Source organism: Dendropsophus ebraccatus, chromosome 10 (genome assembly GCF_027789765.1).
Source record: "Dendropsophus ebraccatus isolate aDenEbr1 chromosome 10, aDenEbr1.pat, whole genome shotgun sequence".
Taxonomy (NCBI): domain Eukaryota; kingdom Metazoa; phylum Chordata; class Amphibia; order Anura; family Hylidae; genus Dendropsophus; species Dendropsophus ebraccatus.
The window spans coordinates 6,896,429-6,924,410 of record NC_091463.1 but is presented as its reverse complement, the minus strand read 5'-3'; the positions used below and the strand labels follow the sequence as shown (position 1 = coordinate 6,924,410).

General features: G+C 45.1%; 2 protein-coding genes across 2 annotated transcripts in view; one reads left to right on the top strand and one right to left on the bottom strand.

Annotated features, from left to right (window-relative positions):
* Positions 1–27,982, bottom strand: part of GTF3C4 (general transcription factor IIIC subunit 4) — a 660,517-nt gene that overhangs the window by 186,720 nt on the left and 445,815 nt on the right. The window lies entirely within an intron of this gene.
* On the top strand, positions 399–27,769 carry LOC138766016 (transcription termination factor 1-like). The gene is given in 14 exon segments (XM_069943286.1): positions 399–439; positions 4,470–4,681; positions 7,876–8,003; positions 8,005–9,515; positions 9,727–9,899; positions 10,681–10,866; positions 14,623–14,701; positions 15,126–15,256; positions 15,493–15,700; positions 19,412–19,501; positions 26,012–26,077; positions 26,470–26,552; positions 27,349–27,428; positions 27,522–27,769. Coding segments are annotated over 13 exon segments (3,009 nt in total). The 5' UTR covers positions 399–439; positions 4,470–4,572; the 3' UTR covers positions 27,687–27,769.

Here is a 27,982-nt window from a genome sequence, read left to right as displayed (position 1 = left end):
GAACCGTAAAGCCCAGCATGCCTCCCCCCAGTGAACAGCAAAGCCCAGCATGCCACCCCCAAGTGAACAGCAAAGCCCAGCATGCCTCCCCCCAGTGAACCGTAAAGCCCAGCATACTGCCCCAGTGAACAGCAAAGCCCAGCATGCCGCCCCCCAGTGAACAGCAAAGCCCAGCATACCGCCCCCCGGTGAACAGCAAAGCCCAGCATACCGCCCCCCTATTATCCGCAATGACGCTGCAGCCCGAGAACTGTCATAGTATAAATGGGTTTGATTGACAACAGCGTTTTACAGGGTTGTTTTTATGTTCATTGTCAATAAAGGATATTGAAAAAAAGCTAGGGCGTACAGCGGTCTCCAAGGTAACGGCGGCGGTACAGTGACGTCACTTCCGCGGTCCTATGATAAACACGTGTTTCTGGAAAACAGGAAGGTTGAGGTAGGTGGCTGCACCGTGGTGTTCGGGGTGATTAGAGAGGATCCCTAATATCAGGAGGGGCTGGAGAGCGGGTCCTGTATACAGGCGGCTCGTGACGTCACCACGGCAGAGTGCGGCAGCGTGAGCCTCTTCAGCTGGTGCAAAACTACAACTCCCAGCATGCCCAGCCCTCGGACATTACAGCCGCTGGGGTTGGTAGTTGTGACAGCTGTGGAGCCAGAGGTTGAATGGCACAGATGCTGCCCCGTCCTGCTGGGAGTTGTAGTTCGGTTGGAGAGCCCCAGGTTCTGATTTACCCTTCAGAGTTTTGCCCCTCCCCCGGCAGTCCCATGTAAATAAATCGTAACCAGCTTCTGCATCTTTTCACCTTTGGATCTGATTTCCTGCCTTATGTTATATCTCTGCTTGCTGTCAGTGACCAGGAGCCTTACTGCCTGTATGCAGAGGCTTCTCACAGCTGAGGGGTTGTCACCATTGTATCCAGAGGCTTCTCACAGCTGAGGGGTTGTCACCATTGTATCCAGAGGCTTCTCACAGCTGAGGGGTTGTCACCATTGTATCCAGAGGCTTCTCACAGCTGAGGGGTTGTCACCTCCAGAGGCTTCTCACAGCTGAGGGGTTGTCACCTCCAGAGGCTTCTCACAGCTGAGCTTGTCACCATTGTATCCAGAGGCTTCTTACAGCTGAGGGGTTGTCACCTCCAGAGGCTTCTCACAGCTGAGGGGTTGTCACCTCCAGAGGCTTCTCACAGCTGAGGGGTTGTCACCTCCAGAGGCTTCTCACAGCTGAGGGGTTGTCACCTCCAGAGGCTTCTCACAGCTGAGGGGTTGTCACCTCCAGAGGCTTCTCACAGCTGAGGGGTTGTCACCTCCAGAGGCTTCTCACAGCTGAGGGGTTGTCACCTCCAGAGGCTTCTCACAGCTGAGGGGTTGTCACCTCCAGAGGCTTCTCACAGCTGAGGGGTTGTCACCATTGTATCCAGAGGCTTCTCACAGCTGAGGGGTTGTCACCTCCAGAGGCTTCTCACAGCTGAGGGGTTGTCACCATTGTACCCAGAGGCTTCTCACAGCTGAGGGGTTGTCACCTCCAGAGGCTTCTCACAGCTGAGGGGTTGTCACCATTGTATCCAGAGGCTTCTCACAGCTGAGGGGTTGTCACCATTGTACCCAGAGGCTTCTCACAGCTGAGGGGTTGTCACCATTGTACCCAGAGGCTTCTTACAGCTTAGGGGTTGTCACCTCCAGAGGCTTCTCACAGCTGAGGGGTTGTCACCTCCAGAGGCTTCTTACAGCTGAGGGGTTGTCACCTCCAGAGGCTTCTCACAGCTGAGGGGTTGTCACCTCCAGAGGCTTCTCACAGCTGAGGGGTTGTCACCTCCAGAGGCTTCTCACAGCTGAGGGGTTGTCACCTCCAGAGGCTTCTCACAGCTGAGGGGTTGTCACCTCCAGAGGCTTCTCACAGCTGAGGGGTTGTCACCTCCAGAGGCTTCTCACAGCTGAGGGGTTGTCACCATTGTACCCAGAGGCTTCTCACAGCTGAGGGGTTGTCACCATTGTACCCAGAGGCTTCTTACAGCTTAGGGGTTGTCACCTCCAGAGGCTTCTCACAGCTGAGGGGTTGTCACCTCCAGAGGCTTCTTACAGCTGAGGGGTTGTCACCATTGTACCCAGAGGCTTCTCACAGCTGAGGGGTTGTCACCTCCAGAGGCTTCTCACAGCTGAGGGGTTGTCACTTCCAGAGGCTTCTCACAGCTGAGAGGTTGTCACCTCCAGAGGCTTCTCACAGCTGAGGGGTTGTCACCATTGTATCCAGAGGCTTCTCACAGCTGAGGGGTTGTCACCTCCAGAGGCTTCTCACGGCTGAGGGGTTGTCACCTCCAGAGGCTTCTTACAGCTGAGGGGTTGTCACCTCCAGAGGCTTCTCACAGCTGAGGGGTTGTCACTTCCAGAGGCTTCTCACAGCTGAGAGGTTGTCACCTCCAGAGGCTTCTCACAGCTGAGGGGTTGTCACCATTGTATCCAGAGGCTTCTCACAGCTGAGGGGTTGTCACCTCCAGAGGCTTCTCACGGCTGAGGGGTTGTCACCATTGTATCCAGAGGCTTCTCACAGCTGAGGGGTTGTCACCTCCAGAGGCTTCTCACGGCTGAGGGGTTGTCACCTCCAGAGGCTTCTTACAGCTGAGGGGTTGTCACCTCCAGAGGCTTCTCACAGCTGAGGGGTTGTCACTTCCAGAGGCTTCTCACAGCTGAGAGGTTGTCACCTCCAGAGGCTTCTCACAGCTGAGGGGTTGTCACCATTGTATCCAGAGGCTTCTCACAGCTGAGGGGTTGTCACCTCCAGAGGCTTCTCACGGCTGAGGGGTTGTCACCTCCAGAGGCTTCTTACAGCTGAGGGGTTGTCACCTCCAGCGGCTTCTCACAGCTGAGGGTAGGGCTGGGCGATTAATCTAATTAACTCGATTAATTCGCCCAGAGTGTTTGAATCGATTTGATTTTTTGTGAAAATCGTAAATTCGATTTTCACAAAAAATCATTGCGGGCGGGCGGACAGTCCGGAGAGGGGCAGTATGGGGCAGAGAGGGGCGGATCGGGCGGGCAGTCTGGAGAGGGGCAGTATGGGCGGCCTCCAGCAAAGCGTCCCGCTCCCCTGTCAGCCACAGTTAGAGCTCCCCAGTGTCTGGAGGAGACAGCAGGGACTGCAGGGTGATAGTGTCGCTGCGGGTCCTGGAGCTGTACAGCGGGGTCAGATCCTGCTGTACAGCTCCAGGAATCACCCTGCAGTCCCTGCTGCCTCCTCTAGACACTGGGGAGCTCTAACTGTGGCTGACAGGGGAGCGGGACGCTGTGTGCCGGGGTGAGAGAAGGAGGGCTATGTGCACTCCTGCTCCAGTCACCTCCAGCCCCCCCCTCGGTCCCCTTCCAGTCAACCCCAGCTGCACCAGTCCCCCCCAGTCATCTCCAGTCAACCCCAGCTGCACCAGTCCCCCCCAGTCATCTCCAGTCATCCCCAGCTTCCCCAGTCACCCCCAGCTGCCCCAGTCATCTCCAGTCCACCCTCTATCACCCCCAGCTCTCCCTCAGTCATTTCCAGTACCCCACAGTCACCCACAGCTGCCCCAGTCCCCCTCAGTCATTTCCAGTCCCCGTCTGTCATCTCCAGTCCCCGTCTGTCATCTCCAGTCCCCGTCAGTCATCCCCAGCTTCCCCAGTCCCCGTCAGTCATCCCCAGCTGCCCCAGTCCCTGTCAGTCATCCCCAGTCCCCGTCAGTCATCCCCAGCTGCCCCAGTCCCTGTCAGTCATCCCCAGTCCCCGTCAGTCATCCCCAGTCCCCGTCAGTCATCCCCAGCTGCCCCAGTCCCTGTCAGTCATCCCCAGTCCCCGTCAGTCATCCCCAGCTGCCCCACTCTCTGTCAGTCATCCCCAGCTGCCCCAGTCCCCGTCAGTCATCCCCAGCTGCCCCAGTGCCCGTCAGTCATCCCCAGTCCCCGTCAGTCATCCCCAGTCCCCGTCAGTCATCCCCGTCAGTCATCCCCAGTCCCCGTCAGTCATCCCCAGTCCCCGTCAGTCATCCCCAGCTGCCCCAGTCCGTGTCAGTCATCCCCAGTCCCCGTCAGTCATCCCCAGCTGCCCCAGTCCCTGTCAGTCATCCCCAGCTTTGTTATAAAGCATGAGAACTTAAAAAAGCATGTAAATTGCAAAAATGCTTTATATCACATCCTTTGTTTATTTAGATTTTGAAAGTTATAACTACAGGGACACTTTAAGAAATTGCACAAAAAATCAGCTTAAAGCGTAGCTAATCTGAGACCTCTTCTCCTCCTGGTGCAAGAACTGAAAAATGGCAAATGTGGTGTAGTCTACAGAAATCCAGCTAATTTGCCTTGATGAATGTTGCACAAATACACTGTACGCCAACAGCGCAAACATATGAATACCCGTGCCCCTTAGTGTCAGCCAGCTGTCCTCCCATCTCCATTGAAGACTTTGAGACAGATACTTTACAGTAAGTACAAAAATCCTCTTTTTTCAGAACATTATAAAATGTCCATAAACCTTGGGAAAAAAAACAAAGGACAGAACCTTATTACTGGGAATGATGTTAAAACGAAGATAAGGAAAGTGATCTTAACATCATGTATATCAGCAGTAGCACCATGGAAGGAAAACCAAAGAGGAACAAGCAGAACAGCAAGATCCAGGACACAGAGTCTGCCCCCTCAACCCCAAAGAGAAAAAATACAGGTGAGTATGACCCCCCACACATACATACACAAAATATCGCTGAACATGCTTAAAGGGCTTGTCCTGGGAGCAGGAGACATCTAAAGCCGCCTGCTTCCTGGTGATGGACCTTTTTCACCCCTCCTCCTGAGACGTGGAGGGGCATGGTTTCGCCCACATCCAATGATCAGGACTTAAGGCCCTATTCCACGGAACTTTTTCAAACGATTATCGTTCATAAAATCGTTCAAACGACTGCTCGTTAACGATATTCGTTCTGTGGAATAGCTGTAAACGAGCGAACGACAGCAGCGAAATCGTCGTTGAGTCGTTCACTATTTTTTTTCAACATGTCGAAAAAAAATCGTTGGTCTTTCAACAATAATTCGCTAATCTTTTCATTGAATAAAAAATCTTTCAGTCGTTCTTGAAATGTCTACCTACATTTACCCACATTTTAAACGACCATGTAACGATGTAACGACCGCAAAAAAATCGTTACACTACAGATATCGTTCACGTTCCCACACGTATTATGTGTTATCGTTCGCTTAAAAAAAATCGTTAAGTGCTCGTTACGAGCGGTCGTTGGAGCGAGTCTATGAACGATAATCGTTCCGTGAAATAGGGCTATTAAATTGTTTGTCTTGGAAGGTTTACTTCCAATATGTGAGATCACAAGAAGTGAGCACCGGCTCCAGTCATCTTCTGCCCCCTGGACAACTCCTTTAATGACACATGACTTGAACTCATTGACTAATCTAATAGACCCAACGAGTTTCTGTGAATGCCGAGTGAGAAGCAATGGTTAGAGATGATAATAATAATTATAAATTTATTTGTATAGCACCAACAGATTCTGCAGCGCTTTTTTTTATGCATACATAATACACAGTTAAATTAGAATAAATAAAAACATAAAAATACAAAGTATAAACGAGACCTGCTCGTTGGAGCTTACAGACTAACAAATTGGGTTGACACTAGGTATAAGTGCTTCATTTGTCCATGGTCCGGCCATTGTACATAGTTGGAAATACAGGATGTGCAAGTAGTCATATAAAGTGCAGGAACCGTCGGAGATAGAGCGAGGGAAACAGAAGGGGGAAACAAGTTTAGGGAACGTTATAAGCGAGCCTGAAAAGATGAGTCTTCAAGGCACGCTTGAAACTGTGAGTATTGGGTATGAGTCTGATGTCTTTAGGTAGGGCATTCCAGAGAACTGGTGCAGCACGAGAGAAGTCTTGGAGGCCGGAATGAGAGGTTGTGATTATGGAAAATGTTAGGGTTAGATCATTAGCAGAGTGCAGAGCACGGAAAGGATGATAGGGGGCGATGAGGGAGGAGATATATGGAGGGGCAGAGTTGTGGAGAGCTTTATGGGTGAGGGTGAGGAGCTTGAAGTGGATTCTGGATTTAATGGGTAACCAGTACAGTGACTGGCAGAGGGGAGACGTCGGTATAGCGGCTGGAGAAGAAGATGAGCCTGGCTGCTGCGTTAAGGATAGACTGGAGAGGGGAGAGCTTAGAGAGAGGAAGACCGATTAGTAGGGAGTTACAGTAGTAAAGACGAGAATGGATCAGGGCGACAGTCAGAGTCTGAGCAGTGTCAGTGGTGAGAAATGGGCGGATTCCGGAGATGTTTTTGAGATGAGGATGACAGGAGCGTGTAAGAGCTTGGATATAGGGAGTGAAGGATAGATCAGAGTCTAGCATAACCCCCAGACATCGAGCTTGATGCACAGGAGTTATGCTATCACCACAGACTGAGAGGGAGATGTCGGGTTTAGGTTTGTTAGAGGGAGGAAATACCAGTATTCAGTTTTAGAGAGAATAAGTTTGAGAAATAGAGAGGTCATAGTGTTAGAGAGAGCAGATAGGCAGTCACTTGTATTTTGTAGGAAGGCAGGGGAGATGTCACGGGAGGAGGTGTATAGCTGGGTGTCATCAGCATAAAGATGGTATTGGAAACCAAACCTGCTGATGGTCTGTCCGATGGGGGCTGTATAGAGGGAGAAGAGGAGGGGACCTAAGACTGACCCCTGGGGAACCCCAACAGAGAGAGGTAAGGGAGAAGAAGTAGAGCCAGAGAAGGATACACTGAAGGAGCGGTCAGAGAGGTAGGAAAAGAACCAAGATAGAACAGAGTCCTTGAGGCCAAGAGAGCTAAGTGTGGAGAGGAGAAGCTGGTGGTGCACAGTGTCAAACGCTGCTGAGAGATCCAGGAGAATCAGCAAGGAGTAGTTTCCTTGTGACTTGGCCTTCAGGAGGTCGTTTGACACCTTGGTGAGAGCAGTTTCAGTGGAGTGAAGGGATTGGAAGCAAGACTGTTGAGGGTCGAGAAGAGACTTATCAGAGAGATAGCGGGTTAGGCGAGAATAGACCAAACGTTCTAGGAGTTTGGAGATGAAGGGGAGATTAGAAACATGCCGATAGTTGGCTGCACAAGATGGGTCTAGAGAAGGTTATTTCAGCAGTGGGGTTATAATAGAGTGTTTGAATGAGGAGGGAAAGATCCCAGAGGAGAGGGAGAGGTTGAATATTTTGGTGAGGTGAGTAGTGACAGCGGGAGAGAGGGACTGGAGGAGGTGTGAGGGAATAGGGTCACTAGGGCAGGTAGTGGGACGAGAGGAGGAGAGGAGCTTGGCAACTTCTTCCTCTGTCACTGGATCAAAAGTTGAGAGCGACAAGGGAGTGGGAGAGGGAAGGGGACCTATGGGAGAAGTAATAGGAGCTATGGGACTTTGGGGCTCGGAGGTGATATCGGAGCGGAGAGTATCAATTTTGGTTTTGAAGTAGGAGGCCAGGTCTTCAGCGCAGAGGTCAGTGATGGGTGTCTGAACTTTGGGCATAAGAAGAGAGTTAAAAGTGTTGAAGAGGTGAACAAGTGCTTCGCTACAATCGGTTTGTCTGTCTGCCTTTGCTCTTCCCTCCAGGTGCCTGGAAAAGCTGGATGTAGTCCTGGGTGAAGTTTCCCAGGACTGCATCCAGCTTTGCCAGGCACTCGGCGCAGAACAGAGTGGAGATCAAAAGAAGCTGGCTGACAAGCTGATTGCCGAGTGCAGCGAAGCTCTTTGATTAGTTTACACTGTACATTTTCTCATCTCTACCAATATTGTTTTCCTACAGGGGAACTAGGAAAGTGCTAGAAATTGTGGCTTCTGTGCCCCAGAATTAAACTAGATACAATGCAAATCTGATTATTTTTCTTCTAGGAGATGTGACAGACCAAGAAAATTCCTCAAAGAGAAAGAAAGAACATCACCAGGGAACCGATGACATCACAGCGGATGCCGCCTCCCCCTTCTCCATTATTCTTTATCAGGAATATAATGAAAATATCAAAAAAATCTCATAAAGCCAAAGACACCAAGAGAATCCACAAAAAGAAACATTTCACCGAAGAAACTCTGTATAGTGAACTTGCTGATTTAGAAGATAGCTCCAAGAAGCAGAAGAAGAAAGTGAAGAATCGAAACAATTCCGTGGAGGATTCAGTGACTATTGACATCGGACATACAAACAAGAAGCAGAAAGGTGGCATAAATCTCGCAGAAAATAGTTTCACTGAGGAACTCGTCTCCCAGAGACAGTGTCCAAAAGGCTCAGAGACCCCAAAACTAGTGGATGAAGGTGTGGACCAATCATTAACGGCTGCCAATAAGAAGAAGAGGAAAAGGAAACATGGACCTCACCAGGAGACTACTGATATCACAGCGCATAATGCGTCCTCCCCCATTGTTCTTTATCAAGAGGAACACGAAAATATCCAAATTACCCATAAATCTAATGACCCAAAGAGACTTGGCAAAGATAGCAGATTACTTAAAGAAGCCTTATGTAGGGAAGCAGCTGATATAAAAGGTAGGCAAAGACTGAAGAAGAAGAAACGTCATCTTTTAGCAGATAGTTCAGCGGAGGAATTGTTGATTACTGATGCCCAACATGGCAGCAAGAAGAAGACCAAGTGGAAGGACGGTGGAGATGAAAGCCATAAGCAACAGGATTGTACTGAGGAACGTGAAAAGAAGAGAAAGCAGCCAGATAGTTCTGAGACCAAAGAGCAAATGGAGGAAAACATGGACCAGGCTGCAGATAGGTCAGTGGAGACATTGGTAACTTATGACACCCAACATGTAAAGAAAAAGAAGAAGCGCAAGGATGGGGGAGGTGTTCAGGATGATGGTTTAACCGAGGAACTTTCCTCCCACAGAAAGTCCCAAGAGACCCAAGAGCAAGTGGATAGGAGTCTGGACCAGATAGAAAAACCCAAGAAGAAGAAAAAAAGAAAATATGAATCTCCCCAGGAGGTGAAGGACATTGCAGTAGATGATGCGTCCTCCTCGGCTGCTCCTTGTGGAGATGAAGCTTCATATGATACAGAAGATAGGACAAGACGCAAGAAGAAGAAGAAATCTAAGAAAGATCAGTCAGAATGTCCTGTGGAGGAATGGAATCACGACGCTCAATGTACAAGCAAGAAGAAGAGAGAGAAGACCAAGCGGAAGGATGGTGGAGATGAAAGCCATAGTCCATGTGAGACCGAAACTGTAGATCAGGCTGAAGTACATGTGAGGAAGAAGAAGAAGAAGAAGAAACACTCGCACAGCAGGGAGGACACATCCGATATCAGGACAGAAGAGACACAGCCTGAGGATGATGGCCCAGCTGTGGCGCAACAGTCATCACCCAGCCAGGAAGGTGCTGGAAACATGGAGGGTGATGGAGAAGATGACACAGAACAAACCTCAACCAGTGGACAGAGCCGACATCAGACTTCTGTGCCCACAGGTGCTGACCAGAACCCGACCACACAAGATGAGCGGGAGGAGGTCCACAATGAAGGAGGTGACAGGTAAGTGACTGTACAAGAAGCTCTCCTACAATATTATATAATGTCTCTGTTTCTGTCTTTGCTATAACTGACTGCCTCTCTCCATATACTGACTTCTTGCTGAACTCAAGTTTTTACACACCTGCCCCTGAACAAGTGGAGGAAGAAGGCGTTAGGACCGGAGGAGGAAGCTGTGATCTCCGCTTAATAATACAATCATTTACTGTTACAGGCTGGTCCCTAAAGAGGGCAGGAAAAGAAAAATGCCCAAGATGCCGTCCATTCGGGAACAAGACCTGGCCCTGCTGGAAGAATATATTCCCAACATTAAGAATCGCACCTCTAAATCCATGTACTTCCTAATTGTCCAGGAGCTGGAGAGGATCAGAATTGCCAAACAAAAAGGTTGGTGGCATTTATGGTGTTGAAATTTCAAACTTAAAGGGGTATTCCACTCAAACATAACTTTTGATATGTTGCTACCCGCATTGAGACTAACAATTCCTTCCATACTTGTTATTTATTCAGTCTTCTTCACCCAGTTCTCAGCTGCTGCTTTCTGCTGAAAATACAAAGCTCCATGTGTGACCTCTTCTTTCTGTCTCCCCCTCCTCCCCCCTTCCTTCTGAGACGGCTATTGTAAGTTCCTGGCAGGCTGTATCTACAACATTGTAGCTTCTTTGTAATGCTGGGAGGGTTATTCTGAGGACATGTTTCTAATAAACTTACTGTGATTAACCCTCCCAGCATTACAAAGGTGTTGCAGATACAGCCAGCCAGGGACTTGTTTACTTCAGCCGTCTCAGAAGGGAGGGGGAAGGAGGGGGAGACAGAGAGAAAAGCTCACACACAGATTTTTGTGTTTTCAGCAGCTGAGAACAGAGGGAAGGAGACTGAATAGATAAGTATGGAAGGAATTGTTAGTCTCACCATGGGCAGCATATCAAAAGTTATGTGTGAGTGGAATACCCCTTTAATGGAGCATTGGCCACATAGGTTATTCTAAAGATAATTATATCAGCATTAATGATGCTTCTGCATTATGGGGTGAAGGTGCTGAGACTGGATTAGGATAAATGATAATAGGTGGAATACCTCTTGAACTAGATAATCACCCCTGACCTTTAGTACCACTGTATATCACTGTAAGGATCATCCCTTATACGCCCCCTTGTGCTCTTTTCAGGAATTGTTTTTCATAACGGCTTGTTCACCGCTGAAGAAGACGAGCAGATCAAGAAGAACGTGGAGCAGTTTATGTCACGGGTCGGGATAGAGTCGGCTGAGATGCTTTTCCATCCCTACAAGTTTCCTGAACAGAAAAAAACAATCAGGGAATTAAGAACAAAATTTCAATTTTTGCAAAGAATCGGTAAATAACTTCCCTGTATATCAGGGGTACTCAACGTTTAGTGAAGGTCCACTTACCTGGGTCTATTGTCAGGTGAAGATCTGAGCTGAACATCAGTAGGAATCGTGTTTTGCTACTTTTTCACAAACATTGTTGAACTATTTACATACAGAATTGATGCTTATTAGTGGAAAAATTGGCATTTTCACTCTTTCACCAGCCCTTTGAAATTAGGTACAAAGAGGGTAGACTCCCCCTAGTAGTATATAGACGCCTGTGAGCTCCCCCAGTAGTATATAGACCCCTGTGCGCTCCGCCAGTAGTATATAGACCCTTATGCGCTCCCCCAGTAGTATATAGACCCCTGTGCGCTCCCCCAGTAGTATATAGACCCCTGTGCGCTCCCCCAGTAGTATATAGATCCCTGTGCGCTCCCCCAGTAGTATATAGACCCCTGTGCGCTCCCCCAGTAGTATATAGATCCCTGTGCGCTCCCCCAGTAGTATATAGATCCCTGTGCACTCCCCCAGTAGTATACAGCCCCCCTGTGCGCTCCCCCAGTAGTATACAGCCCCCCTGTGCGCTCCCCCAGTAGTATACAGCCTCCCTGTGCGCTGCTCCAGTAGTATATAGACACCCACTTTGTGCCCCCCGTGCTTCCCCTCTCTTACAGCATAAAACATAAAAAAATAAACACTTCTACTCACCTGGGTCCGGGCGTCTCCTTTTCTCTTCACTCTTTTGGCTGCTCTGCAGCGGTCACAAGAGGCCCCTCTCCCCTTGTCCTGTCCTGGTGACTGCTGCGGCCACAATAGTGACTTACAGGGAGGGAACCAATGGCTCCCTCTCTGTCGGTGCTGCTGCACAGTAACTATGAGTATTCATAGTTACTGTCCAGAGCGCAGCTCAGTATACAGGTATACTGAGCCAACCTCCACGGTCCGTGTTCGGATCGCGGTCTGCCAGTTGAGGACCCCTGCTCTATGTACAAGAGTATATACACGTGGACATAATGTTGGTAGCCTATAGTTAAAGGGGATTTGTCAACACTGGGAGCAAAAAGCATCATAACTCGTAATAAAGATTTTCCTACTTCCCCTCTCGGTTCCGGTGACACTCTGGATGCCGGTCGCATTGCTGAGAAATCCACCCTTCTTTTCTTCAAGCTCATTATGCTAATGAGCAGAGAAGAGTCAGACGTCCATAGGAAATCGCAGATGAGCGTCTTTTAATGGCCGTCAGACTCCTCTTTTTGCTGTATGAAAATCTTAATTACCGGGCAGGGTTCTTTTTTCCCCCGTTACCCAGCGTGGCAGGTTCCCTTTAAAGAGTATCTGTCCACACTTAGACCTGACCTGACTGTCTGACAGTGTTATATAGGTGACCACACCCTATCCACATGGTATTGGTAGCTCATACGTCCATGTAGCAAAAAACATGTAATCTTAGTGTGACCAAGTGTCGGAATTGCGACTCTCCGGTTATGCCGCGCTCTGTCACGCTCCTCCTTGGTTCCTCTTCCCTCCGAATAATTTCATATTGGCCTCGCGTTCCCACACCGCTAAGGATGTACACATCCTGCGTCTTAAACTCATTCAGACGCCATAGACAGGAAGTTCGGCGCAGGGAGGTAAGCGGACGCCATTGTTTTCATCCACTCCTTCCTGGCGATACTGAAAAAAGGCCTCTTGCCCGTGGTACCCCTTTAAAGTGTCCCTCTTGTTATAACTTTCAAAATCTAAAACAGCAGATGTGAAATGAAGCAAGTTTCAAAAATACTTTGTTTTACAGCATGATTAGAAAAAAAAAAAAAAAAGATTAAAAAATCCAGGTCCAGTCTCCTGAAGAAAGCTATATAACAGCTATACTTACTGTATCCAGGTCCAGTCTCCTGAAGGCTGCTATATAACAGCTATACTTACTGTATCCAGGTCCAGTCTCCTGAAGGCAGCTATATAACAGCTATACTTACTGTATCCAGGTCCAGTCTCCTGAAGGCAGCTATATAACAGCTATACTTACTGTATCCAGGTCCAGTCTCCTGAAGGCAGCTATATAACAGCTATACTTACTTGTTTCCAGGTCCAATCTCCTGAAGGCTGCTATATAACAGTTATACTTACTGTATCCAGGTCCAGTCTCCTGAAGGCAGATTTTCTATACTTACTGTATCCAGGTCCAGTCTCCTGAAGGCTGCTATATAACAGCTATACTTACTGTATCCAGGTCCAGTCTCCTGAAGGCAGCTATATAACAGCTATACTTACTGTATCCAGGTCCAGTCTCCTGAAGGTAGCTATACAACAGCTATACTTACTGTATCCAGGTCCAGTCTCCTGAAGGTAGATATACAACAGCTATACTTACTGTATCCAGGTCCAGTCTCCTGAAGGTAGCTATACAACAGCTATACTTACTGTATCCAGGTCCAGTCTCCTGAAGGCAGCTATACAACAGCTATACTTACTGTATCCAGGTCCAGTCTCCTGAAGGTAGCTATACAACAGCTATACTTACTGTATCCAGGTCCAGTCTCCTGAAGGCCGCTATATAATAGCTATACTTACTGTATCCAGGTCCAGTCTCCTGAAGGCTGCTATATAACAGCTAAACTAACTTTCCAGGTCCAGTCTCCTGAAGGCTGTGTTATAACAGCTATACTTACTGTATCCAGGTCCAGTCTCCTGAAGGCAGCTATATAACAGCTATACTTACTGTATCCAGGTCCAGTCTCCTGAAGGCAGCTATATAACAGCTATACTTACTGTATCCAGGTCCAGTCTCCTGAAGGCAGCTATATAACAGCTATACTTACTGTATCCAGGTCCAGTCTCCTGACGGCTGCTATATAACAGCTATACTTACTGTATCCAGGTCCAGTCTCCTGAAGGTAGCTGTATAACAGCTATACTTACTGTATCCAGGTGCAGTCTCCTGAAGGCAGCTATATAACAGCTATACTTACTGTATCCAGGTCCTGTCTCCTGACGGCTGCTATATAACAGCTATACTTACTGTATCCAGGTCCAGTCTCCTGAAGGTAGCTATATAACAGCTATACTTACTGTATCCAGGTCCAGTCTCCTGAAGGCAGCTATATAACAGCTATACTTACTGTATCCAGGTCCAGTCTCCTGAAGGTAGCTATATACCAGCTATACACCAGCTATACTTACTGTATCTAGGTCCAGTCTCCTGAAGGCAGCTATATAACAGCTAAACTAACTGTTTCCAGGTCCAGTCTCCTGAAGGCAGCTATATAACAGCTATACTTACTGTATCTAGGTCCAGTCTCCTGAAGGCAGCTATATAACAGCTAAACTTACTGTTTGCAGGTCCAGTGTCCTGAAGGCTGCTATATAACAGCTATACTTACTGTATCCAGGTCCAGTATCCTGAAGGCAGCTGTATAACAGCTATACTTACTGTATCCAGGTCCAGTCTCCTGAAGGCAACTATATAACAGCTATACTTACTGTATCCAGGCCCAGTCTCCTGAAGGCTGCTATATAACCGTTATACTTACTGTATCCAGGTGCAGTCTCCTGAAGGCAGATTTTCTACCTTGTGCTGGCTAAAAAAAAACAGACTAAACCGAGGAATTCCAGCCAGGACAGAGTCACAGCTCAATGTGTCCATCAGTCACATGACTTCCTTCTCGCTGGCACACTTTAAGTTATTTGAGCGACTACTGTGGGTTTATAGTTTCTTTAACAAAAGCTGCCAACAGTAACTACTATACTACCACGGTATAATTTGTTTTTGCATTTTGTGCAGCAGAAGGATTGTATCGCACCACACGAAACGTGTTTGATCGGGGGATGGTGTTATATGAGAATTCTCTAGGGAAAGGCCGGTAAGCTCCCGCTCCATATGGCTGACATTTTTCTTTTCTTTCTCTTATGTTAAAAGGGGTAGTTCACAAAAAATTAATAAAATTCTTTCAAATCAGTTGGTGCCAGAAAGAGACTTGTAATTTACTTCTGTTAAAAAATCTCCAGTCTTTCAGTACTTATCAGCTGCTGTATGTCCTGCAGGAAGTGGTCTATTCTCTCCAGTCTGACACTGCGCTCTCTGTCCAGAGCAGGAGAGGTTTTCTATGGGGATTTGCTGCTTTGGACAGTTGCTGGCATGGACAGAGGAGGCAGCAGAGAGCACTGTGTTACACTGGAGAAAATACACCACTTCCTGCAGGACATACAGCGGCTGATAAGTACTGGACTGGAGAAAATATTTTTGGTGAATATTCCCTTTAACAGTCTGTCCTGTTTGTTTTTTAGGTTTTCAAACGAGGAGGTCAGACAGCTGAAGAAGCATCACGAGTTACACGGGAACGATTGGAGAACTATTGGGTCATTAATGAACCGCAGTGCCTCCTCATCTCGATTAAGGGTCGCTGTGCTCCGACATGGTGAGAGGCGTTACAAACTCATGTGAATATCACGTTACCTGTCGCTGCACTCTCCAGACGTGATCCAACAGACTGAGAAGTAACAAGAAAGGGATGAACAGTTGTTGATCTGAGATGTCTCTTCTTGTTCAGTGTCTGTATGCAGCCTTCTCAGGAACAATTGCGCTGTTAGACATGCAGTATAGATTGTTCTCATAATGCATTGATGTAGATTAATCTTTAATTTTATTGTTTAGATGTAAATCGCGGAGTCTGGAGCATAGAAGAGAAAAATCGTCTGATCGCAGCCGTGAAGGAAAACGTTCTGAACTCTCTTGAGAAGGTAAAAAGAAACAATGAAGATTTGGTGACTGTACCCAAAAGAAAGCTGTACACCGGTATAAACTGGGTCCAGATAGCAGACAAGGTAGAAACAAGAAACTATAAGTTTTGCCTTCAGAAATGGTAATTATATATTTCTCACTTGTGTCATTTAAGCTGTGACTCATATTCTCTTCACCCTTCTGTTTGCACCCCATTCATTCTCTCCTCCCTTACTATACTACTATAATACTGCTACTATGTATAATATATAACTACTATAATACTGCCCCTATATACAGGAATATAACTACTATAATACTGCTCCTATATACAGGAATATAACTACTATAATACTGCTCCTATATACAGGAATATAACTACTATAATACTGCCCCTATATGCAGGACTATAACTGCTATAATACTGTTCCTATATACAGGAATATAACTACTATAATACTGCTCCTATATACAGGGATATAACTCCTATAATACTGCTCCTATATACAGGAATATAACTACTATAATACTGCTCCTATATACAGGAATATAACTACTATAATACTGCTCCTATATACAGGAATATAACTACTATAATACTGCTCCTATATACAGGAATATAACTACTATAATCAACACAAGCCATTGAGGAAGTAAAGACCAGCGGCACTCACCGGGTTAATGCAGTTATGATGATTTATTGATACGATGTCATCTTGCAGATAAGCTCAGGGCAGGGGGAGACAGGTCCAGAGGTGCTGTGCACCGTGGCGACGGCCGTTTCGCGGGCTAACTTTCCCGCTTCGTCTAGCCTCCGGGGGTTTGAATCGGTTGTCAGTTTAAAGCCTCTTCTTCTGACGTCACCGATGAGGGGGTGTGTGTGATACACGTATTCCAAAACATGACACCAAGTGAACAAGTGTTACAATAAAAACAATTACAACAAGATGTGGGGATCTGAGGAACAAATGGGATAGTTATTGCACTTATAAATCAGTGCTACTGACAGTAATGAATGGTTTACGTACTTATAGGGTTCGCAGAGCCGATACAATAACACATTGCGTAAGGCTCATTGAGAGAAGGTAGTGATATACATATGCTAGCCTGTGAGGCTGCTCTCTCAGATTGAGCTGTCACGCTCCGTGGATTTACGGGTGAGAACAGAGTATTAGAGATCTACGGCTCCCTGGGGCTGCCGGATCGCTGTGTAGTCTATCTCTCTGCCCCCGCAGAGAGATAGACTACACAGCGATCCGGCAGCCCCAGGGAGCCGTAGATCTCTAATACTCTGTTCTCACCCGTAAATCCACGGAGCGTGACAGCTCAATCTGAGAGAGCAGCCTCACAGGCTAGCATATGTATATCACTACCTTCTCTCAATGAGCCTTACGCAATGTGTTATTGTATCGGCTCTGCGAACCCTATAAGTACGTAAACCATTCATTACTGTCAGTAGCACTGATTTATAAGTGCAATAACTATCCCATTTGTTCCTCAGATCCCCACATCTTGTTGTAATTGTTTTTATTGTAACACTTGTTCACTTGGTGTCATGTTTTGGAATACGTGTATCACACACACCCCCTCATCGGTGACGTCAGAAGAAGAGGCTTTAAACTGACAACCGATTCAAACCCCCGGAGGCTAGACGAAGCGGGAAAGTTAGCCCGCGAAACGGCCGTCGCCACGGTGCACAGCACCTCTGGACCTGTCTCCCCCTGCCCTGAGCTTATCTGCAAGATGACATCGTATCAATAAATCATCATAACTGCATTAACCTGGTGAGTGCCGCTGGTCTTTACTTCCTCAATGGCTTGTGCTGATTAAATGAATTGCTTTCTCATTTACGCTGAGCACCACTGTAATGCATGAATGTCACTGAGATTACTCAGCCAACAAAGACTACAACGCTCCTCATCTCACAAAGACACTTAATCTGAAAACATAAACAGCTCCACACAAAGCACGGGTCACTGATAGTGCCAACACATCTATTTGCTTGTGCATATAACTACTATAATACTGCTCCCTATATACAGGAATATAACTACTATAATACTGCTCCTATATACAAGAATATAACTACTATAATACTGCTCCTATATACAGGAATATAACTACTATAATACTGCTCCTATATACAAGAATATAACTACTATAATACTGCTCCTATATACAGGAATATAACTACTATAATACTGCTCCTATATACAGGGATATAACTACTATAATACTGCCCCCTATATACAAGAATATAACTACTATAATACTGCTCCTATATACAAGAATATAACTACTATAATACTGCTCCTATATACAAGAATATAACTACTATAATACTGCTCCTATATACAGTAATATAACTACTATAATACTGCCCCTATATACAGGAATATAACTACTATAATACTGCTCCTATATACAAGAATATAACTACTATAATACTGCTCCTATATACAGGGATATAACTACTATAATACTGCTATATACAAGAATATAACTACTATAATACTGCTCCTATATACAAGAATATAACTACTATAATACTGCCCCCTATATACAGGAATATAACTACTATAATACTGCTCCTATATACAGGAATATAACTACTATAATACTGCCTCCTATATACAGGAATAGAACTACTAGAATACTGCTCCTATATACAGAATTATGACCATATTTCTCTGCTGTACCCCACAGCCAGGATACTACTTCTGTTTGGCAGTAAGATATTATTCTGTTTATTCCTTTTCTTTTATAACTGTTTGCATTGTTTGTATGTATGTATTTTTTTGTAATCTTTTTTGTTGTTTTATCTGACAATTACCTTTTTTGTATTGCATTGCACAATTGTGTATTAAACCTAAAAAATGAATAAGCTTCCTCCTTGTAGTCTTATAGAACTTATACTTCCGAAGGGAGAGAGCGTTACCATAGTGTTATATTGAGACTAGTTGTACCATTGTGTTGTATTGGGATTAGTTTGAGTGTTGGGATGTAGCGAGATCTCCACAACAGGCCCCTATTGCCTGATAAGTATAGGTGGTGGCAGCGAATAGTTGTAGGAGATTATTGGGGTACGGGAGACCTATGGGAGTGATCTAGCATAATTTTATCATCCAGAGGGGATTGTATATGAATTTATGTGGTAGATTGGTAAGCTCAATAGTATTAAAGGGGTTATCCAGCGCTACAAAAACATGACCACTTTTCCTCCTCTCTTGTCTCCAGATTGGGTGGGGTTTCAAACTTAGTTCCATTGAAGTAAATGGAGCTTAATTGCAAACCACATCTGAACTGGAGACAAGAGAGAGGGAAAAGTGGCCATGTTTTTGTAGCGCTGGATAACCCCGTTATTCACCCCAGTGACGTGACCTGAGAGTGGTGATCGTCACACTTCATAATAATTTTCCCACTATTTAGCTACTAATCAAACAATGAGAAGTTGTTCAGAGTCTCACAGACTTTTGGCTACCTCACTGTTAGACATAGCAGCCGGGGGAGGTTACAGGGTAGGTGTAATGTGCACACAGGCTGGAAATAGAGAGGAGAGCAGATAGATACAAGACAGTCTGCTGGGAGGAATCATATAGGCTGTGAGCGTAGCGAGAAAATAGAGCTCACACAGCATATTATGGAGGCTGTACAGGGAAAAGTAAACAACTTTTTTAATAAAGACCTATGGATAACTTTTTTTTTTTTTCTCTGCACTATAAAAAGTACAAAGCAAGTAAAGGTTCCCCATAGTTTTTTCATATATACATTAATCTGTTGCTTTCTAGGTTCACTGATCGGTTCTTTGTATGGTTTTTATACCCCTTTACTTCAAACCAATATGTCTTTTTAGGTGTAAAATAGTCTTGCTGCGAATGAACTATGGGATTCATCCTTTTAAAGAGACACTAGGAATACAAAACAATATAAAAATCATCAAATGGTACGTTATATAACTCTGTGAAATGTGGTTTCCCCAATGCATCAGCATTTTACTTTGAATGTTTTTGTCGCTCATCAATGTACAGTGTATGGGACTCCACTGACAGATTAGGAGTGGAGATAGGGGTTGGGCTTTATGGAAAATCAGTGTCGACCCCTTTGTTCTCTGAGAGAGAAGACACCACCAGAGCAGTCTGGCCACGGCTTAACCTCTTAAGGACCCCATCCCTTATGGAATCCTGTCACTTAAGGACCCATGCCAAACCCGTACATCATGGAGTTTGGCGGTGCTTTGAAGTGAGCTCACTTCAAAGCACGTGGGGACCGGCTGCTACATGCGTCCTCACTGTTAATGACAGGCCGACACGGTCGCGCAGCCTGCCTGTCAATAACCCCTGCAGCGGCACTTACATCAGTGGCAGGAGCTGTGGTCCTGTCCTGTCACTGACCGATCGGGACACCAGCAGCATGACTGCGGGGGTTCCAGTCATTATATCGGACTGCCAGAGGTCTCCTACCATCCTCCCAGCAGTCAGATCTGCGATCTGTATACAATATATAACTCCTACAGTGCTGGCAAAAAGTATTGGCACCCCTGCAATTCTGTCAGATAATACTCAGTTTCTTCCAGAAAATGATTGCAATCACAAATGCTTTGGTAATAATATCTTCATTTATTTTGCTTGCAATGAAAAAACACAAAAGAGAATGAAAGAGTAAGTGAAATCATTGATCATTTTATACAAAACTCTGAAAATGGGCCGGACAAAAGTATTGGCCCCCTCAGCCTAATTCTTCGTAGCACAACCTTTAGACAAAATAACTGCGACAATGGCTTCTGGTAACCGTCAATGAGTTTCTTACAATGCTCTGCTGGAATTTTCCACCATTCTTCTCTGGCAAATTGCTCCCGGTCCCTGAGATTTGAAGGGCGCCTTCTCCAAACGGCCAGTGTGAGATCTCTCCATTTTCCATGTTCTATGGGATTCAGGTCTGGACTCATTGCTGCCACTTTCGAAGTCTCCAGTGCTTTCTCTCACCACCATTTTCTAGTGCTTTTTGAAGTGTGTTATGGGTCATTGTCCTGCTGGAAGACCCCTGACCTCTGAGGGAGACCCATGACCTCTGAGGGAGACCCAGCTTTCTCACACTGGGCCCTATATTATGCTGCACAATGTGTTGGTGGTCTTCAGACTTCATAATGCCATGCACACGGTCAAGCAGTCCAGTGCCAGAGGCAGCAAAGCAACCCCAAAACATCAGGGAACCTCCATCATATTTGACTGTAAGGACCGGGTTCTTTTCTTTGAAGGTGTCTTTTTTTTCCCTGTAAACTCTATGTTGATGCCTTTTCCCAAAAAGCTCTATTTTTGTCTCATCTGACGAGAGAATATCCTTCCAAAAACTATTTGGCTTTCTCAGGTAAGTTTTGGCAAACTCCAGCCTGGCTTTTTTAGGTCTCCGAGTCAGAAGAGGGGAGGTCTTCCTGGATATCCTACGATAGATTCCCTTTTTATTCAGACGCCGACGGATAGTACAGGGTGACACTGTCGTACCCTCGGACTGCAGGGCAGCTAGAACTTGTTTAGATGTTAGTCAAGGTTCTTTAGCCGCCATCCGCACAATCTTTCGTTGAAATCTCTCGTCAGTTTTTCTTTTCGGTCCACATCTAGGGAGGTTAGCCACAGTGCCCACATCTAGGGAGGTTAGCCACAGTGCCCACATCTAGGGAGGTTAGCCGCAGTGCCCACATCTCGGGAGGTTAGCCGCAGTGCCCACATCTAGGGAGGTTAGCCACAGTGGCCACATCTAGGGAGGTTAGCCACAGTGCCCACATCTCGGGAGGTTAGCCACAGTGCCCACATCTAGGGAGGTTAGCCGCAGTGCCCACATCTCGGGAGGTTAGCCGCAGTGCCCACATCTCGGGAGGTTAGCCACAGTGCCCACATCTCGGGAGGTTAGCCACAGTGCCATGGGCTTTACACTTCTTGATGACACTGCGCACGGTAGACACAGGAACATTCAGGCCTTTGGAGATGGACTTGTAGCCTTGAGATTGCTCATGCTTCCTCACAATTTGGCTTCTCAAGTCCTCAGACAGTTCTTTGGTCTTCTTTCTTTTCTCCATGCTCAATGTGGTCACACAAGGACACAGGACAGAGGTGGAAGCAACTGAGAATCCATTTCTACTGGCTGCCAGTGTGATTAGTTATTGCCACCGGCTGTTAAGTGCCGCAGGTAAGTAACAACTGCTGGTAATTACACAAATTAGAGAAGCATCACATGATTTTTTTAAGGGTGCAAATACTTTTGGCCACCCCCTTTTTATGTTTGGTGTGGAATTATATCCAATTTGGCTTTTTGACAATTCTTTTTGTTGTTTTTCATTGAATACAAATTAAATGAAGAGATTAATACCAAAACATTTGTGATCATTTTCTGGAAGAAATTGAGTATTATCTGACAGAATTGCAGGGGTGCCAATACTTTTGGCCAGCACTGTATATACAAGAATATAACAAACATCTACTATAATACTGCTCCCTTGACAAAGCGCCGGAGGGCGTGAAACAGACGTAGGCTGGTGAAGGAGCGCTCCTGTGTTCTGCTATGCATTTTAAGCAATGAAGGTGGATATATGTGAGTGCCGCTAAGAATCATATTTATTATTATAGTAGTTAATACTGCCCCCTATATACAGGAGTATAACTACTATAATACTCCCCCTATATACAGGAATATAACTACTATAATACTGCTCCTATATACAAGAATATAGCTACTATAATACTGCTCCTATATACAGGAATATAACTACTATAATACTGCTCCTATATACAAGAATATAACTACTATAATACTCCCCCTATATACAGGAATATAACTACTATAATACTGCTCCTATATACAAGAATATAGCTACTATAATACTGCTCCTATATACAGGAATATAACTACTATAATACTGCTCCTATATACAAGAATATAACTACTATAATACTGTCTCCTATATACAAGAATATAACTACTATAATACTGCTCCTATATACAGGAATATAACTCCTATAATACTGCTCCTATATACAAGAATATAACTACTGTAATACTGCTCCTATATACAAGAATATAACTACTATAATACTGTCTCCTATATACAAGAATATAACTTCTATAATACTTCCCCCTATATACAGGAATATAACTACTATAATACTGTTCCTATATACAGGAATATAACTACTATAATACTGCCCCTATATATAGCAATATAACTACTATAATACTGTTCCCTATATACAGGGATATAACTACTATAATACTGCTCCTATATACAGGAATATAACTACTATAATACTGCTCCTATATACAGGAATATAACTACTATATTACTGCTCCTATATACAGGAATATAACTAATATAATACTGCTCCCTATATACTGGAATATAACTACTATAATACTGCTCCTATATACAAGAATATAACTACTATAATAAGCAATAGGAGAAAATCCAGCACTCACCAGTTGAAGTCTTCATAGATTTATTGCGTGGAAAACATAAGCAGGGAAGGGGAGATGGAACAGTGAAGGTGCAGGCGCATCACCTGGGATAGCTATTTCGGGACTCCTCCCTTCGTCTAGCCAGGCCAATACGTCACACCCGGGAGTGCTTTATATACACAGTGGTCAGTGATTGAGACATGCTATAAAAATGTGAACACTTGCGGTATAACAGAAAATACAAATATCAATATGGTATAAAGGCATAACGCTGATTACATATAGCTGATGTTCAAGGCATCATAAAAATACGCTAAGATCGTTGCGTTCATTTAAGCCCCCAGCACCTGTGGCATTAAGTTTGGAGATCCACAGTGACTCCCTCTGTAGGAGGAACTGATGGCGTTCAACCCCTTCTGGGGCGTGGTGAACTCTTTCAAGCCCAACAAAACGTAGAACCCCTGTGTCGCCGCTGTGGACAGTGTGAACATGCTCAATGAGTCTAGGAACTCCTTTTTTTGTTCTCACTGAGTAGCAATGTTCCTTATAGCGCGTCCACAGGGGCCTCTTTGTTTTGCCAATGTAAAATCGTTTACATGTGCAAATGATAGCATAAACTATGAAGGACGTTTTGCAAGTGATAAGCTCTTTTATCCTGCAGTCTACACCGTTAAGGTTAATGTATGAGACAGTGAGCATTTTATTGCAATAATTGCACTGACCGCACCGCCGATTACCGGTAATAGGTGCTTTGGTCAGCCATGTGCTAGTGGGGGCGCTATGACTAGTAGTGCTAAGCGCATCCCCTATTGTGCTATTTTTTCGGAATGCTATAACTGGTTGCTGGAGCGTATACACATCGAGGTCTGCGTCTTGCTGTAGTAGATGCCAGTATTTTTTAATGGCTTTTTTTATCACATTATTTTGGGGGGAGTTCTGAAAGGCAAAAGACAAATACTATGACGATGTCTTCATAGTATGGAACGGCCTAGAAAGTGAGATTGCCCAGTTCGTAGATTATCTAAATCAGAATAACAATGTAAACATGCTTTTCACCTATAAAATAGGGGGCACATCTTTAGAATTTTTGGATGTACAGGTAGATATAAAAAATGACGCTTTTTCTACCTCAGTGTATAGGAAGCCCACGGCTTGTAACTCCCTATTACACTACACTAGCTCGCACCCTCAGCATGTCCGCGAAGCCATCCCCTATGGCCAAATGGTCCGTCTGCGCCGTGTGAACAGTACCAACGAGTCCTTCACCACACAGGCTAAAGATTTAGAAGAAAGGCTGGTTGCCCGTGCTTACCCCAGACCATTAGTACAAACAGCTTATAGACGAGCCTTGAGTCTTGATAGAAAGCAGCTCCTGTATAACAAAAATACTAAACATACAACGCAACCGGTCTTTTCTTTTGCCTTTCAGAACTCCCCCCAAAATAATGTGATAAAAAAAGCCATTAAAAAATACTGGCATCTACTACAGCAAGACGCAGACCTCGATGTGTATACGCTCCAGCAACCAGTTATAGCATTCCGAAAAAATAGCACAATAGGGGATGCGCTTAGCACTACTAGTCATAGCGCCCCCACTAGCACATGGCTGACCAAAGCACCAATTACCGGTAATCGGCGGTGCGGTCAGTGCAATTATTGCAATAAAATGCTCACTGTCTCATACATTAACCTTAACGGTGTAGACTGCAGGATAAAAGAGCTTATCACTTGCAAAACGTCCTTCATAGTTTATGCTATCATTTGCACATGTAAACGATTTTACATTGGCAAAACAAAGAGGCCCCTGTGGACGCGCTATAAGGAACATTGCTACTCAGTGAGAACAAAAAAAGGAGTTCCTAGACTCATTGAGCATGTTCACACTGTCCACAGCGGCGACACAGGGGTTCTACGTTTTGTTGGGCTTGAAAGAGTTCACCACGCCCCAGAAGGGGTTGAACGCCATCAGTTCCTCCTACAGAGGGAGTCACTGTGGATCTCCAAACTTAATGCCACAGGTGCTGGGGGCTTAAATGAACGCAACGATCTTAGCGTATTTTTATGATGCCTTGAACATCAGCTATATGTAATCAGCGTTATGCCTTTATACCATATTGATATTTGTATTTTCTGTTATACCGCAAGTGTTCACATTTTTATAGCATGTCTCAATCACTGACCACTGTGTATATAAAGCACTCCCGGGTGTGACGTATTGGCCTGGCTAGACGAAGGGAGGAGTCCCGAAATAGCTATCCCAGGTGATGCGCCTGCACCTTCACTGTTCCATCTCCCCTTCCCTGCTTATGTTTTCCACGCAATAAATCTATGAAGACTTCAACTGGTGAGTGCTGGATTTTCTCCTATTGCTTGTTATATGTCTTTACCTATTCACCATAGCACCCCAGCAGTCCTCACATTGGTCATACTATTAGCCTCCGCTCAATATAGACAGGATTTACGTGTATGCAGTGCAGGCTACCTGTCTCTCCATTCCTGATAACTACTATAATACTGCTCCTATATACAGGGATATAACTACTATAATACTGCCCCTTATATACAGGTATATAACTACTATAATACTGCCCCTATATACAGGGATATAACTACTATAATACTGCTCTTATATACAGGGATATAACTACTATAATACTGCTCCTATATACAAGAATATAACTACTATAATACTGCTTCTATATACAGGAATATAACTACTATAATACTGCTCCTATATACAGGAATATAACTACTATAATACTGCCCCTATATACAGGGATATAACTACTATAATACTGCTCCCTATATACAGGAATATAACTACTATAAAACTGCTCCTATATACAGGAATATAACTACTATAATACTGCTCCCTATATACAGGGATATACTATAATACTGCTCCTATATACGAGAATATAACTACTATAATATTGGTATAATTGTCTGCTGTTTTTATACATGGTTATTGATAAATAATATCCTATAATCATCTCTTTGTGTTACACAGGATGTACGATTCCAAAACGAAGGAAACCCGCGACATCAAATGGGATAAGCTGTGTGAATACATTGGGTAATGATCACTGGGTGCTATGGTTCAACATCAGCCATGGTTTCTGTTACTCCACACTAATCATAGTCTTGATTGGGGAACTGCTTCATGGCTACAGATAAGCTGTAAAGAAATGGGTACTAAGGGGTTAACCCAGGTATAGGGAACCTTCGGCCCTCCCGCTGTTGCAAGACTATAATTCCCACTGTGCCTGGACAGCAAAAGCTAAATCTTTGGCTGTTCAGGCATGTTGGGAATTGTAGTTCTGCAACAGCGGGAGGGCTGAAGGTTCCCTATCCCTGGGTTAGCAATAGCTATCAGATGTGACTATTCACAAGAATGGGGCAGTAGCCATCATTGGGTTGTGGTAAATGATAGTTTTGCACAATCACGTGATCTCTTTTGTCTTTCAGAAACGTTACCAAGCACATTATCCAAAAAAAATTCTTGGCGTTAAAAGGGATGATCGATGGGTGGAGGAAAATGCGATTACACGGTAGGTTATAGACGCTGCTTTCCAATGTATGGACCTCGTAGGGATGTATCTGCACAAGCCAGCTGGCTAATGTATGGCCAGAGCCCTACTGGGTCATTTCTATTAGTTCTTATTAATGGGGAGAGGTCATCTCCTTAGGCTTCTGCATAGTACCAGGGACCATCTATCTGTGCCTGGTATATTGCACGTCAGGTCCCTCCATCTGGGTTTTTAAAGGAGTAGTTTACCAAAAAAATCTTTTTCTTTCAAATAAACTGGTGCCAGAGATTTGTAATTTACTTCTATTAAAAAAAATCTCCAGTCTTCCAGTACTTATTAGCTGCTGTATCCCCTGCAGGAAGTGGTATATTCTCTCCAGTCACTCTGCTGCCACCTCTGTCCATGTCAGGAACTGTCCAGAGCAGCAGCAAATCCCCATAGAAAACTCCTGCTCTGGACAGTTCCTGACATGGACAGAGGTGGCAGCAGAGAGCACTGTGTCAGACTAGAGAGAATATACCACTTTCTGCAGGACATACAGCAGCTGATAAGTACTGGAAGAGTAGATATTTTTTTTATGAACGTAAATTACGAGTCTCTGGCACTTGCTGGGACTTAGTTGATTTGAAAGAAAGGGTTTGGTGAACTATTCCTTTAATGGGAAGAGGCCATCTCCTAAAGCTTCTGCATAGTACAAGGGACCATCTATCTGCGTCCTGTTTTATTCCCTCCTTCGCCATTGATTTTTTTTTCTTTCATATAAAGGGTAAACGCTCTTCAGTTTTTGCTCCTGATTCTTCCTTTTCCTCCTGCTTAGAAATCGTAGATTTATTATACAATGAGAAGCTGCCGGAGCTGGAGCAGAAGTTGTTTGCGGCAGGAGAGACCCCCATAGAGGTGCGTGGTGACGCCGGGTACCCGTGGCGGAGTATCGTGTCCAAATTCTCACTCGTAAACCTCACACTGTCCCTTTTTCTTATATTTTTGCAGCCCGAGAAGAAAGACGAGTTCTTGATTAGCGAAATATTTCAGGAATGGTCTGAACTGGATGAAATCTGGAGTGATGCATCGTCCGCCACTAATGTGGACGGTGAGGGTCCTGAAGGACACACTGGGGACACTGCCTGGTCACAGTGCACTGATGTATATGGTTAGCTTCTAGAGATGAGCGAACCGGTTTCTGGTTCAAGTCCATCCGAACCCGAACGTTCGGCATTTGATTAGCTGGGGCTGCTGAACTTGGATAAAGCTCTAAGGTTGTCTGGAAAACATGGATACAGCCAATGACTATATCCATGTTTTCCACATAGCCTTAGGGCTTCATCCAACTTCAGCAGCCACCGCTAATCAAATGCCTAAAGTTCGGGTTAGGATGGACTCCAGCATGCTCCAGGTTTGCTCATCTCTAGTAGCGAGAAAATAGAGCTCACACAGCATATTACGGAGGCTGT